Genomic DNA, 12,693 nt, shown 5'->3' with positions numbered 1-12,693 from the left:
CACAGAGTGACAATTTCACTGCAAGGGCAATAGTAAAGGGCTTACATGTGTTCTATATATATATGTATGTATGTATGTATGTATGTATGTATATATATATATATATATATATATATATGTATATATATATAACACATGTAAGCCCTTTACTATTGCCCTTGCAGTGAAATTGTCACTCTGTGTATTCTCAAATTAAAACACTGTATAGATGGGGCTACAACATAATTAGGGTGCAGCCATAACAGGTGATGAACAAATTGTGTAATGAAGTGCTTATATGGAAATTGTATAACACATATCATGGGGGTAGGATTTCATACCCTGCCTCTCTTATACACCGTTGTCAGTGTAGTAACACTTCAATGACAGGAAATATAGCCTCTAGCAGTGCTTCCAAACCCTCTTGGGGATCACCAGGCTTTTCACATATTTGTTGCAGTCCTAAAGTGGCACACCTGATTTAATTAGTCAACTATCCCCAAGCTCTTGACTAATTGAATCAGGTGTGCCAGTTCAGGGCTAGAGCAAATATGTTTAACGTCTGGTGGTCCCCTAGGAGAGGGTTGGGAGGCACTGCCCTACAGTGTAATATGTATTTCCTTTCATTGCACTGTTTTTATATGTCATTAGTTTGTGGTGAATCATTTTTACTTTGTAAATAAATCAATGCATACACATAGCGTATGGTATAGTGTATTGTAGGTATAGCAAATACAAGCTAAACTAATTTATGTTTTAGAATTAAGTGCACTATTCATGCAAAGGATGAATAAATGACAATCACAGGTATAACTTTAATGGAATATTTTTGCTCATTTTGTGATACCTGTGGGTGGCTCTTTAAAGAGCCATTTGGGTGGCACTGTGGAGGAGGAAGAGGATGGTCACGGATGGATCACACCACCGTGTGCTATCATGGGACTGACTGCACCAGCTGGAGAGAAGAGGTAGGTGGTCAGGGTATCCCTCACTTGATTAGCTTCCCTGGTGCCATTGTTGGTTCCAGCAATCCGCTGCTTGGAACTCCCACCTCTGTATGTGTCGACCGCCGGGACCCCTGGGATGTTCTGAGGATGTTGTGGAGGATGCAGGTAGCCTTAACACAGACCTCGACATCAGGGCTGGCTCTAAACTTTTGGGGGCCCTAAGCAAGATTTGGAAAAGGAGAGAATAATGTAAGTTATACAGTTAATTTTGCCATGGGGTGTAGAGGAAAATGTTGCAGCTTTAAAGCATGTTTTCTGTAGTTCTACATATTTTACTATGATTTATGCCATGTTAAAGATATCTGAATGAAAGTGGGGGTCTGCGGGAGGTGATTGCCCCTGGGCACGTACCCTGAGTGCCCAGTCAGTATTCGGCAATGATTACTACAAGTTTAGATAAATGTCTAGACTAACTTACCAATCGAAATATTGTTAGCTGAAATTGCTAATTGAATGACTGTCAGTGACTGACAAAAACAAGAGAAAAACTGCTGCTGCACAACCAAATTGTGAAATTGCATCTTGTGTATTTTTACGTACACATCACGGACAAACTGAAATGGTCCACCCACACAGACAGTGTGGTGAAGGCGGCGTAACAGCAGCTTTTCTACCTCAGGAGGCTGAATAAATTTGGTTTGTCACCTAAAACTGCAAGGCTTTCCAGAGGGTGGTGTAGTCCGCACAATGCATCACCGGGGGCAAACAACCTGCCCCTCCAGGACACCTAGAGCACCCGATGTCACAAGAATGCCAAAACGATCAGAGGACAACAACCACCCGAGCCACTGCCTGTTCACCCAGCTACCATCCAGAAGGCGAGGTCAGTACAGGCGCATCAAAGCTGTGACCGAAAGGCTGAAAAACAGCTTCTATCTCAAGGCCATCAGAATGTTAAACAGAAATTGTTAGATTACATGTTAGATATTGCTGCACTGTCAGAACTAGAAGCACAAGCATTTCGCTACACTTGCAATAAAATCTGCTAACCATGTGTATAATGCAATTTGATTTCTACTATTCTAACTCTCAACACTAAGTTGAGACCCCGACTGATTCCCCCCTCAAAAACATATTATTGGTTGTGGGATCCTCAGAGCTCGGCCAAAGGAAGACTCCCTGAAAGTCCCTCCATCACTTGCCCTGCCATTGGCGCCGACGACTCTGAAGCAGTAGTTTGCATCGACCACTGCCAAGAGGATAATGAAATAGGTCCCCTTGTAGTTGTAGAACTGGGACCCAGAGCATGGTGGTGCCTGAATAATTACATGCTTTCCATTGATTGACCAAAGGCAGAGAAAGTTCCACTTCTCGTTGAACTCTTTCACAATGGCCCTTCAGTCTTCCTCCTTGGAGACAGGCATGTACTCTGGTACCAGACCATCCTAGACAGCTTTCGCCACTGTGGACACAATGCTCGCCACTGTGGACCAACCCACATGGTAGCTGGATGCGGTGGTCTGGAAGGTGTCCAAGTTGCAAGGAATCTGCAAAAGAATAAACAAATAAAATGTTCATATGATTATTTAGCCTACACCCTGCTACATTAATTCAATCTAAACAGTAGGCCTAGTATAAACACTTGTTTAAATAGCCCTTACACAGCCTGGAGGTGTGTTGGGTTTTGTCCTGTTGAAAAACAAATGATAGCCCCACAAAGCGCAAACCAGATGGAATTGCGTATTGTTGCAGAATGATGTGGTAGCTATGCTGGTTAAGAGTGCCTTGAATTCTAAATAAATCACAAACAGCGTCACCATCAAAGCACCCCTACACCATCACACCTGCTCCTCCATGCTTCACGGTGGGAACCACACATGTGGAAATCATCTGTTAACCTACTCTGCATCTCACAAAGACTCATCAGACCAAAAGACAGATTTCCACCATTTTAATGTCCATTGTTTGTGTTTCTTGGCACAAGCAAGTCTCTTCGTCTTATTGGTATCCTTTAGTAGTGGTTTCTTTGCAGCAATTCGACAAAGGCCTGATTCACGCAGTCTCCTCTGAATAGTTGATGTTGAGATTTGTCTGTTACTTGAACTCTGTGAAGCATTTATTTGGACTGCAATCTGAGGTGCAGTTAACTCTAATGAACTTATCCTCTGCAGCAGAGGTAACTCTGGGTCTTCCTTTCCTGTGGTGGTCCTCATGAGAGACAGTTTCATGTCATAAAGTAATGGACTGTCGTTTCTCTTTGCTTATTTGAGCTGTTCTTGACATAATATGGACTTGGTCTTTTACCAAATAGGGCTATCTTCTGTCGTGTCTTTGCTATGGATTAAATGATATATGACATGCTATTTTATGAAATCAATTCTCTGTAATTAATATTACCTGATTAAACTAATCACGTAAATGTAATTAACTAGGAAGTCGGGGCACCATGGAAGAATGTTCATAGAGCTGTTGTCTTCTGAATAAAGTCTTAAAGATCTGGTAATCCTTTATCTCAATAGCAGTCAATTATTAATCGTCACCTTATTCAGACTCATCTGAACGTTGTAAAATTCTTGGTTATCTTCACGAACCCTGGCTAACAAGTTGAATCAGCAATACAAAATTTGGTTTAATTATTTATTTACTATTTACTATTACATATACACAGGATGGATCATACATTGATTACTAATCATGTCATAAAAGAAAACGTACCTAGTGGACGAAACCAATAAAAGGACTGGTTACACAAAGAAAGGGGGTTGGGTTTGAATGAAAGAGGAGGAAGTCTGAGGAACAAAAGGATTGGGTCTGTATCGGACCTTGAGAAGCTATGCTATCGTAAATACAGAATCTTATACATTATAAATAACCGCCCATTCGGAAAAGGACAATGCAAGAAATATATTTACTCTGAGCTGCGCTTCGATAGATTGGTCGAAGATGGAAGGCTGGTTTGCCCAGCAGAGATAGCCCTTGGAAAAATGTTTCTGGTCATAGGGCAGATACGTTGTAGTCTGTCATCGTGTGGTAGAACGTCATCGTGTGTAGTACCTTGTCATTCTGAAGAGATTGTCTGTCCTTTCCAAGACCACGTACGTTTACAGCTGCTGCTGATAACTCGACGTCTAGGATGTATCACTTCTTTAGTGAATAAGAGCTCAAAGTTCATACCAAGTTGCCATACTAAGCTCATGCTGTATTCTGGCTGGTGTAGTCAAAATTCATCCTTCCAGCAAGGCGATCGTCTCCTTCACGTTGAAATTAGCCCTTTTAAACGTATGGATGTCAGTCCTCACGTCATCGGGAACTCATGGTTGACTTTCATCAACGGGCTTTTGTAGTGGGGGGAGAGAAGGGCGTGTTTCATAGTTCTCAACCAATGTCTGTTCACTTGGGCAGGGCCACTAAGTGAGCATAGTTCACTTATGAAAACAATACTCTCCTTTAGAAGTTAAAATTATATTTAATCTTTTCACAAATAGTTTCATATTTAAACATTTAAATTGCACAATAATTCCATGTGAATCTGATAACTAGAATGTGTAGACTTTCCAAGATACAATTTGTCGTCCTATCATCAGTAATAATGTCTCAGATGACAACTCATCTGACATCATATTCTTTAAGTACCAACGGATGCTTTCAACTGGTTGGATTACTGAAATATTGTTCCGTTCCCAACCTTTTGATGTTACCATACTCTATGTTAACAAAGGGCTTTCCAAGAGTCCATTCTGTAGAGTAGAGAGAAAGAAAATGGGGGAAAAGGTAATTATGGGGGGTCATACACCTCACCAACAAGGCAACGTCGTGACACTTCTGTATACCACCCCTACCTTGTTACAACACAACTGATTGTCTCAAACACATTAAGGAAAGAAATTCCACAAATTAACTTTTAACAAGGCACACCTGTTAATTGAAATGCATTCCAGGTGACTACCTCATGAAGCTGGTTGAGGGAATGCCAAGAGCATGCAAAACTGTCAAGGCAAAGGGTGGCTACTTTGAAGAATCTCAATTATAACATTTTAACACATAAATATAACACTTTTTTGGTTTCTACATGATTCCATGTGTTATTTCATAGTTTTGATGTCTTCACTATTATTATACAATGTAGAAAATAGTAAAAATAAAGAAAAACCCTGAAATGAGTAGGTGTGCCCAAACTTTTGAATGGTACTGTATATATACTGTAGGCATTATTACTCTGTGATTACCATATTGTCCATTGCAAATTTCTGTACCTTTAAATAAAGTGCTACCTACTACATTTTTTTATGTATACATGGTACTCCCCGTGCTGCTTTCTGGGCTGCAATGGGTTGACCCAGAAAGACCTTGAGCACCACTGTCCTCTATCAAGGCGAAGAGCAGGAGCTTTCTCAACTTTGGTCTCACTGCAGTAGATTCATGAAAACGTTTCAGTGAACTAGTCTATATACAGTTGAAGTCGGAAGTTCACATAAACTTAGGTTGGAGTCATTAAAACTCATTTTTCAACAACTCCACAAATGTCTTGTTAACAAACTATAGTTTTGGCAAGTCGGTTAGGTCATCTACTTTGTGCATGACACAAGTAATTTTTCCAACAATTGTTTACACACAGATTATTTCACTCCGTATCACAATTCCAGTGGGTCAGAAGTTTACATACACTAAGTTGACTGTGCCTTTAAACAGCTTGGGAAATTCCAGAAAACGATGTCATGGCTTTAGAAGCTTCTGATAGGCTAATTGACATCATTTGAGTCAATTGGAGGTGTACCTGTGGATGTATTTCAAGGCATACCTTCAAACTCAGTGCGTCTTTGCTTGACATCATGGGAAAATCAAAAGAAATCAGCCAAGACTTCAGAAAAAGAATTGTAGACCTCCACAAGTCTGGTTCATCCTTGGGAGTAATTTCCAAACTCCCGAAGGTGCCACGTTCATCTGTACAAACAATAGTACGCAAGTATAAACACCATGGGACCACGCAGCCGACATACCGCTCAGGCAGGAGCACCTGTCTCCTAGAGATGAACGTACTTTGGTGTGAAAAGTGCAAATCAATCCCAGAACAACAGCAAAGGATCTTTTGAAGATGCTGGAGGAAACCGGTACAAAAGTATCTATATCCACAGTAAAACAAGTCCTATATCAACATAACCTGAAAGGCCACTCAGCAAGGAAGAAGCCACTGCTCCAAAACCACCATAAAAAAGCCAGACTACGGTTTGCAACTGCACATGGGGACAAAGATCGTACTTTTTGGAGAAATGTCTTGTGGTCTGAAGAAACAAAAATAGAACTGTTCGGCCATAATGACCATCGTTATGTTTGGAGGAAAAAGGGGGATGCTTTCAAGCTGAAGAACACCATCCCAACCATGAAGCATGGGGGTGGCAGCACCATGTTGTGGGGTGCTTTACTGCAGGAGGGACTGATGCTCTTCCCAAAATAGATGGCATGATGAGTAAGTAAAATTATGTGGATATATTGAAGCAACATCTCAAGACATCAGTCAGGAAGTTAAAGCTTGGTCGCAAATGGGTCTTCCAAATGGACAATGACCCCAAGCATATTTCCAAAGTTGTGGCTAAATGGCTTAAGGACAACAAAGTCTAATTTTTGGAGTGGCCAATACAAAGCCCTGATCTCAATCCTATAGAAAATGTGTGGGCAGAACTGAAAAAGCTTGTGCGAGCAAGGAGGCCTACAAACATGACTCAGTTACATCAGCTCTGTCAAGAGGAATGGACCAAAATTCACCCAACTTATTGTGGGAAGCTTGTGGAAGGCTACCCGAAACGTTTGACCCAAGTTAAACAATTTAAAGGCAATGCTACCAAATACTAATTCAGTGTATGTAAACTTCTGACCCACTGGGAATGTGATGAAAGAAATTAAATCACTGTCTCTACAATTATTCTGACATTTCACATTCTTAAAATACAGTGGTGATCCTAACTGACCTAAGACAGGGAATTTTTACTGGATTAAATGCCAGGAATTGTGAAAAACTGAGTTTAAATGTATTTGGCTAAGGTGGATGTAAACTTCCGACTTCAATTGTACTGTATACCACAAACATTTTCCTCTGAAATATACCCTAAAGCCGGGCACATTTCACATGCAGACTTTCAATATTTCCCTTTTTTTATCTTGTTGCTAACTCATAAACACATAGACGGAAGCTACACATAAGCACTTTCTTCTGTGTTTGATCTACTTCAGTTTCTGAGACTGCATGGTACAAGTTAAAAAAATACAATGCATGTGACTCCCTTCACACACCACAGCCTTAGTCCGGCAGATGTTCATCATATGAGTCACAGCGGTGCGGATTGTATCCCATTGAAATGAATGGACTTCCACTGAATAGACTTCCATCTATATTCTCAATATTCATTTATATTTCATTTACAGGAAGCTGATCATAATCAAAAAAAGGTCAGCAGATGAATTGATCAATTAAATGTTTTGTCTTAATTACAACGTTCTTACTAAACTGTGTGCACTTCCATTGCCTAGGTCATCGTTTGATCTCTGAAAAAGAACACAGAGCGAACAACCTTTTCCAAACATTAGTCAGATCATCTACAAAATGTGGCCAGTCTGCACGTGGTACATTAGAAGACTTAAAGGACGTGGATGAGAGACAGACGGTCCATATTTCAAGGTTTTAGAATGCTGGCGTGGTGTCTGGACCCATCGCACCTCGCCCACTGTGACACTATCTACCGATTCAATCTACAATATGCTGATTCTATCATAATAAAGAAAATTGGCTAAATCCCTGGGGGGAAAGGTTCTAATAGAAAATAATTCTGCCCTTGAAACACTCCGGGCCGTCTTTTGATTAGATGATGCTATCTTTGTTTAGACTTCAACATCTAGGGCAGGGCCATGTGTGCTCATATATTTAATTAAAATACCATTGCCCGGTGCAAGCCCCAACAAAGCCTACTTATCATTTGTTAGCGCTCCATTTTTACTTTAATTCAAAGATTATCAGTGTTGATTGGCACTTTAAACAGAGTGAGGTGGAACCAAAACCAGTGCTGTAATGTGAAGAATATATCTGCTTGTCAAAGCTCAGGTGTTCAGGGACATATTTTTTTCTATTACCTTGACTTAAGGCCAGACAGGCTGAATAGCATCAGGCTAAACATGACTCGCCATATCACTCTATTCTTCTGATCATCGCACTGGACTAGACAAAATAACATGAATGGGTAACAGTTTACAATAAGGTACCCTTAATGAAGAATTATATTCCAAATAAATCGTCTGTGGCTTCATGCGAATGTCAGACGACCTGTTTGCTTGTGGCATCTGGAGCAATCCAACTCCCAAGTGACTTAGTACCTCGACACGGCATATATTTAAATGTCTGTCATGATAAGGCATATTTGACATTCTAAGGTATATTTATGAGTGAGATATGTTTTGGGGTGGCTTGGGGTATAGCTAAAGCTACAGGATGATGCATGAGACACAGAGGGACTTTCAAAGGAAATTGATGAAATGTATGGGTGATTCTCTGAACGTTTGACATGAAGATGCAGAGCTATATATTAGGTGTTTGATAGACTTTCAGAATTCAAAACAGTTTAGTGTAAAATAGCTGACTACAGTAGGGGAGAGTGGGGTAAGCTGAGCGATATTTTACTTTCAGCATTTCTCTGTCAAGGGAAATATAGTATTCTTTCTAACAAAGATATCGACATATATTTCAGGATGTTGTGTATCGCTGGAAATAATCAGAATTCATGTGAAGACTACAGTTTTGAAAAAAGTGGTCCTTTGGAACAACTCACCCCGGGTATGGTGTAAGTTAAGCTGCCTACAAATTCCTGTACTGAATGAAATATGTGACTCGTTTCAGGAAACTAGGCGTACCTCGCGGGTCACTACTTCAAAGGAGAGCCATTTGACCAGTGGTGGAAAAAGTACCCAATTGTCATTCTTGAGTAAAAGTAAGGATAGCTTAATAGAAAATGACTCAAGTAAAAGTGAGTCACCCAGTAAAATACTACTTGAGTAAATGTCTAAAAGTATTTGCTTCTAAATATACTCAAGTGTCAAAACTAAATGAACTTCCGGCGCCGACAAAAGATGGCCGCCTCGCTTCGCATTCTTAAATGCAATTGCGAAAATATACTTAAGTTTTCAGTATAAATTATTTCAAATTGCTTATATTAATCAAACTGCACAAATTGTTTGTTTTTGTTAATTTACGGATAGCCAGGGCCACACTCCAACACTTAAACATAATTTGCAAACGAAGCTTACATTATGTGTTTAGTGAGTCCGCCAGATCAAAGGCAGTAGGGATGACCAGGGATGTTCTCTTGATAAGTGTGTGAATTGGACCATTTTCCTGTCCTGTTAAGCATTCAAAATGTATGGAGTAAAAAGTACATTATTTTTTTTTAGGAATGTAGTGAAGTATAGTTTTCAAAAAGATAAATAGTAAAGTACAGATACCTCAAGAAAATACTGAAGTAGTACTTTAAAGTACTACACTGCATTTGAACGTAAATGTTTTTAAATCAAAATGCCTTCTGGAACAAACATCTATGCCATCTGTAAATATGAATACAATTGTAAAGCTTAAGGAGGGTGTGAACAGTGCTGAATGGGTGCAGACAAATAAGAGCTCTTTATTAGGCACAAAAACATTCAAAAGGCCATTTTCTCAAAAGTGAGGTTACAAGTTTATCAACTCCAAGCAGAATCAATTTCCCATTGTTCCTCAGAAATGCAGTGTATGATATACCATTTTGTATCTCTGAGACACAATTTCAAATGTTGCTACATAAGACCGATTTGAGCCGGTCAGTCACATATTACCATTCCCTTTTTAAAACCATGTCTATCTTTATTTACAAAACACAATAGCTTTTTTGTCTTTTAGTCATATTTTAACACAGACTTAACAGCTAACAAACAATTTGTACTTTTTCAAACACTTTTAACATAGGCCATGCCCTGTTGTTAACTTATAGCCCAGCGATAGTTCCTTGCATTAAGCCAGGGAAGAAAACCTTTAAATTTGCCATTGGCTCACCTTATCGTACTTCACGGCCATTGGCTCAATTTACCCAAAGGCAAACATTTTGACGATATGATACCACACAGCTACAAGGATGCAAATTCATGCTAGGTTTAGGACCTCATACTGAAGCTTATAGAGACCCCAACAAAGAAACTCAAACAGGACGTAGCCTTGTTAAGAACTATTCAACGCTGGTCTGACCAATCGCAATCCACACTTCAAGATTGTTTTGATCACACGGACTGGGACATGTTCCGGGTAGCATCAGAGAATAATGTTGACATATACGCTAATTCGGTGATTGAGTTTATACGGAAGTACATAGGATATGTTTTACCCACTGTGACTACTAAAACCTACCCTAGCCAGAAACCGTGGATAGATGGCGGCATTCGCGCAAAACTGAAAGCGTGAACCACCACATTTAACCATGGAAAGGTGACTGGGTTTATCGCCAAAAGCAGTGTAGTTATTCCCTCCGGAAGGCAATCAAACAAGCAAAATGTCAGTATAGAGACAAAGTGGAGTTGCAATTTAATGGCTCAGACACAAGACGTATGTGGCAGGGTCTACAGACAATCACGGACTACAAAAAGAAAACCAGCCACTTCACAGACGTCAACGTCTTGCTTCCAGACAAACTAAACACCTTCTTTGCCCGCTTTGAGGATAATACAGTGTCACCAACGCAACCCGCTACCAAGGACTGTGGGCTCTCCTTTTCTGTGGCCGACGTGAGTAAGACATTTAAATGTGTTAACCTGTTGGGGCTAGGGGGCAGTATTTTCACGGCTGGATAAAAAAACGTACCCGATTTAATCTGGTTACTAATCCTACCCAGTAACTAGAATATGCATATACTTATTATATATGGATAGAAAACACCCTAAAGTTTCTAAAACTGTTTGAATGGTGTCTGTGAGTATAACAGAACTCATTTGGCAGGCAAAACCCTGAGACATTTTCTGACAGGAAGTGGATACCTGATGTGTTGAATTACCTTTAAGCCTATGCCATTGAAACACACAGGGGTTGATTAATGTTTTGGCACTTCCTATTGCTCCCACTAGATGTCACCAGCCTTTACAAAGTGTTTTGAGTCTTTTACTGTGAGATCTGACCGAACAAGAGCCATGGAACGGTGATGGCCGATTAGACTCTGGCGCGCGAGTTCATGTTGGGTACCCTCGTTCCAATACGTTATAAAAGAGAATGCATTCGTCCACCTTGAATATTATTCATGTTCTGGTTAAAAAAGGCCCTAATGATTTATGCTATACAACGTTTGACATGTTTGAACGAACGTAAATATATTTTTTCCCCTCGTTCATGAAGTGAAGTCCGGCGGGCTTAGATCAGGTGCTAACAAGACGGAGATTTTTGGACATAAATGATGAGCTTTTTTGAACAAAACTACATTCGTTATGGACCTGTGATACCTGGAAGTGACATCTGATGAAGAGAATCAAAGGTAATGGATTATTTACATAGTATTTTCGATTTTAGATCTCCCCAACATGGCGGCTAGTCTGTATCGCAACGCGTATTTTTCTGGGCGCAGTGCTCAGATTATTGCAAAGTGTGATTTCCCAGTAAGGTTATTTTTAAATCTGGCAAGTTGATTGCGTTCAAGAGATGTAAATCTATAATTCTTTAAATGACAATATAATATTTTACCAATGTTTTCTAATTTTAATTATTTAATTTGTGGTGCTGACTTGACTGCCGGTTATTGGAGGGAAACGATTTCCTCAACATCAATGCCATAGTAAAACGCTGTTTTTGGATATAAATATGAACTTGATAGAACTAAAAATGCATGCATTGTCTAACATAATGTCCTAGGAGTGTCATCTGATGGAGATTGTAAAAGGTTAGTGCATCATTTTAGCTGGTTTTATGGTTTTGGTGTCCCTGTCTTTGAATTGACAAAACATTACACACAGCTATTGTCAATGTACTCTCCTAACATAATCTAACTTTATGCTTTCGCCGTAAAACCTTTTTGAAATCGGACAACGTGGTTAGATTAAGGAGATGTTTGTCTTTCAAAGGGTGTAAGATAGTTGTATGTTTGAAAAATTTGAATTTTGACATTTATTTGGTTTCAAATTTGCCGCTCTTGAAATGCACCTGCTGTTGATGGAGTGCACCACGGGGGGGACGCTAGCGTCCCACCTAGCCCATAGAGGTTAACCGTCGCAAGGGTGCCGGACCAGACGGCATCCCTAGCCGCATCCTCAGAGCATGTGCTCTGAGGACGCGGCTGGTGTGGTGTGTTTACAGACATATTCAATCAATCCCTATCCCAGTCTGCTGTCCCCACATGCTTCCGGATGGCCACAATTGTTCCTGTACCCAAGAAGGCAAAGGTAACTGAACTAAATGACTATCGCCCCATAGCACTCACTTCTGTCATCATGAAGTGCTTTGAGAGGCTAGTCAAGGATCCTATCACCTCCACCTTACCTGTCACCCTAGACCCACATCAATTTGCTTAATGCCCCAATAGGTCAACAGACGATGCAATCGCCATAAAATACTGCGCACTACCCTATCCCATCTGGACAAGAGGAATACCTATGTAAGAATGCTGTTCATTGACTATAGCTCAGCATTAAACACCATAGTACCCTCCAGGCTCATCATTAAGCTAGAGGCCCTGGGTCTCAACCCTGCCCTGTGCATTTGGGTCCTGGAATTCCTGATGGGCCG

The 12,693-nt window shown here is 40.3% G+C and overlaps 1 protein-coding gene across 2 annotated transcripts in view; it reads right to left on the bottom strand.

Moving 5' to 3' along the window:
* Positions 1 to 562: 562 nt before the first annotated feature.
* LOC106577626 (adhesion G protein-coupled receptor L3) overlaps positions 563 to 12,693 on the bottom strand; it is a 360,961-nt gene continuing 348,830 nt past the window's right edge. Inside the window, exons 22-23 of one of the 2 annotated variants that reach the window (XM_082965150.1) lie at positions 2,255 to 2,473; positions 579 to 1,144 (exon numbers count right to left, since the gene is read on the bottom strand). In XM_082965150.1, the coding sequence (XP_082821276.1) occupies positions 1,128 to 1,144; positions 2,255 to 2,473 (236 nt within the window). In that variant the 3' untranslated portion in view covers positions 579 to 1,127. Of the gene's footprint in view, positions 2,474 to 12,693 lie in introns of both variants that reach the window. The other variant, XM_082965148.1, reaches the window with a different exon arrangement.

This window comes from Salmo salar, chromosome 18, assembly GCF_965601325.2.
Source record: "Salmo salar chromosome 18, fSalSal1, whole genome shotgun sequence".
In the NCBI taxonomy this organism is placed as follows: domain Eukaryota; kingdom Metazoa; phylum Chordata; class Actinopteri; order Salmoniformes; family Salmonidae; genus Salmo; species Salmo salar.
The sequence above is the reverse complement of the archived record's forward strand: the minus strand, read 5'-3'. Positions and strand labels throughout refer to the sequence as shown.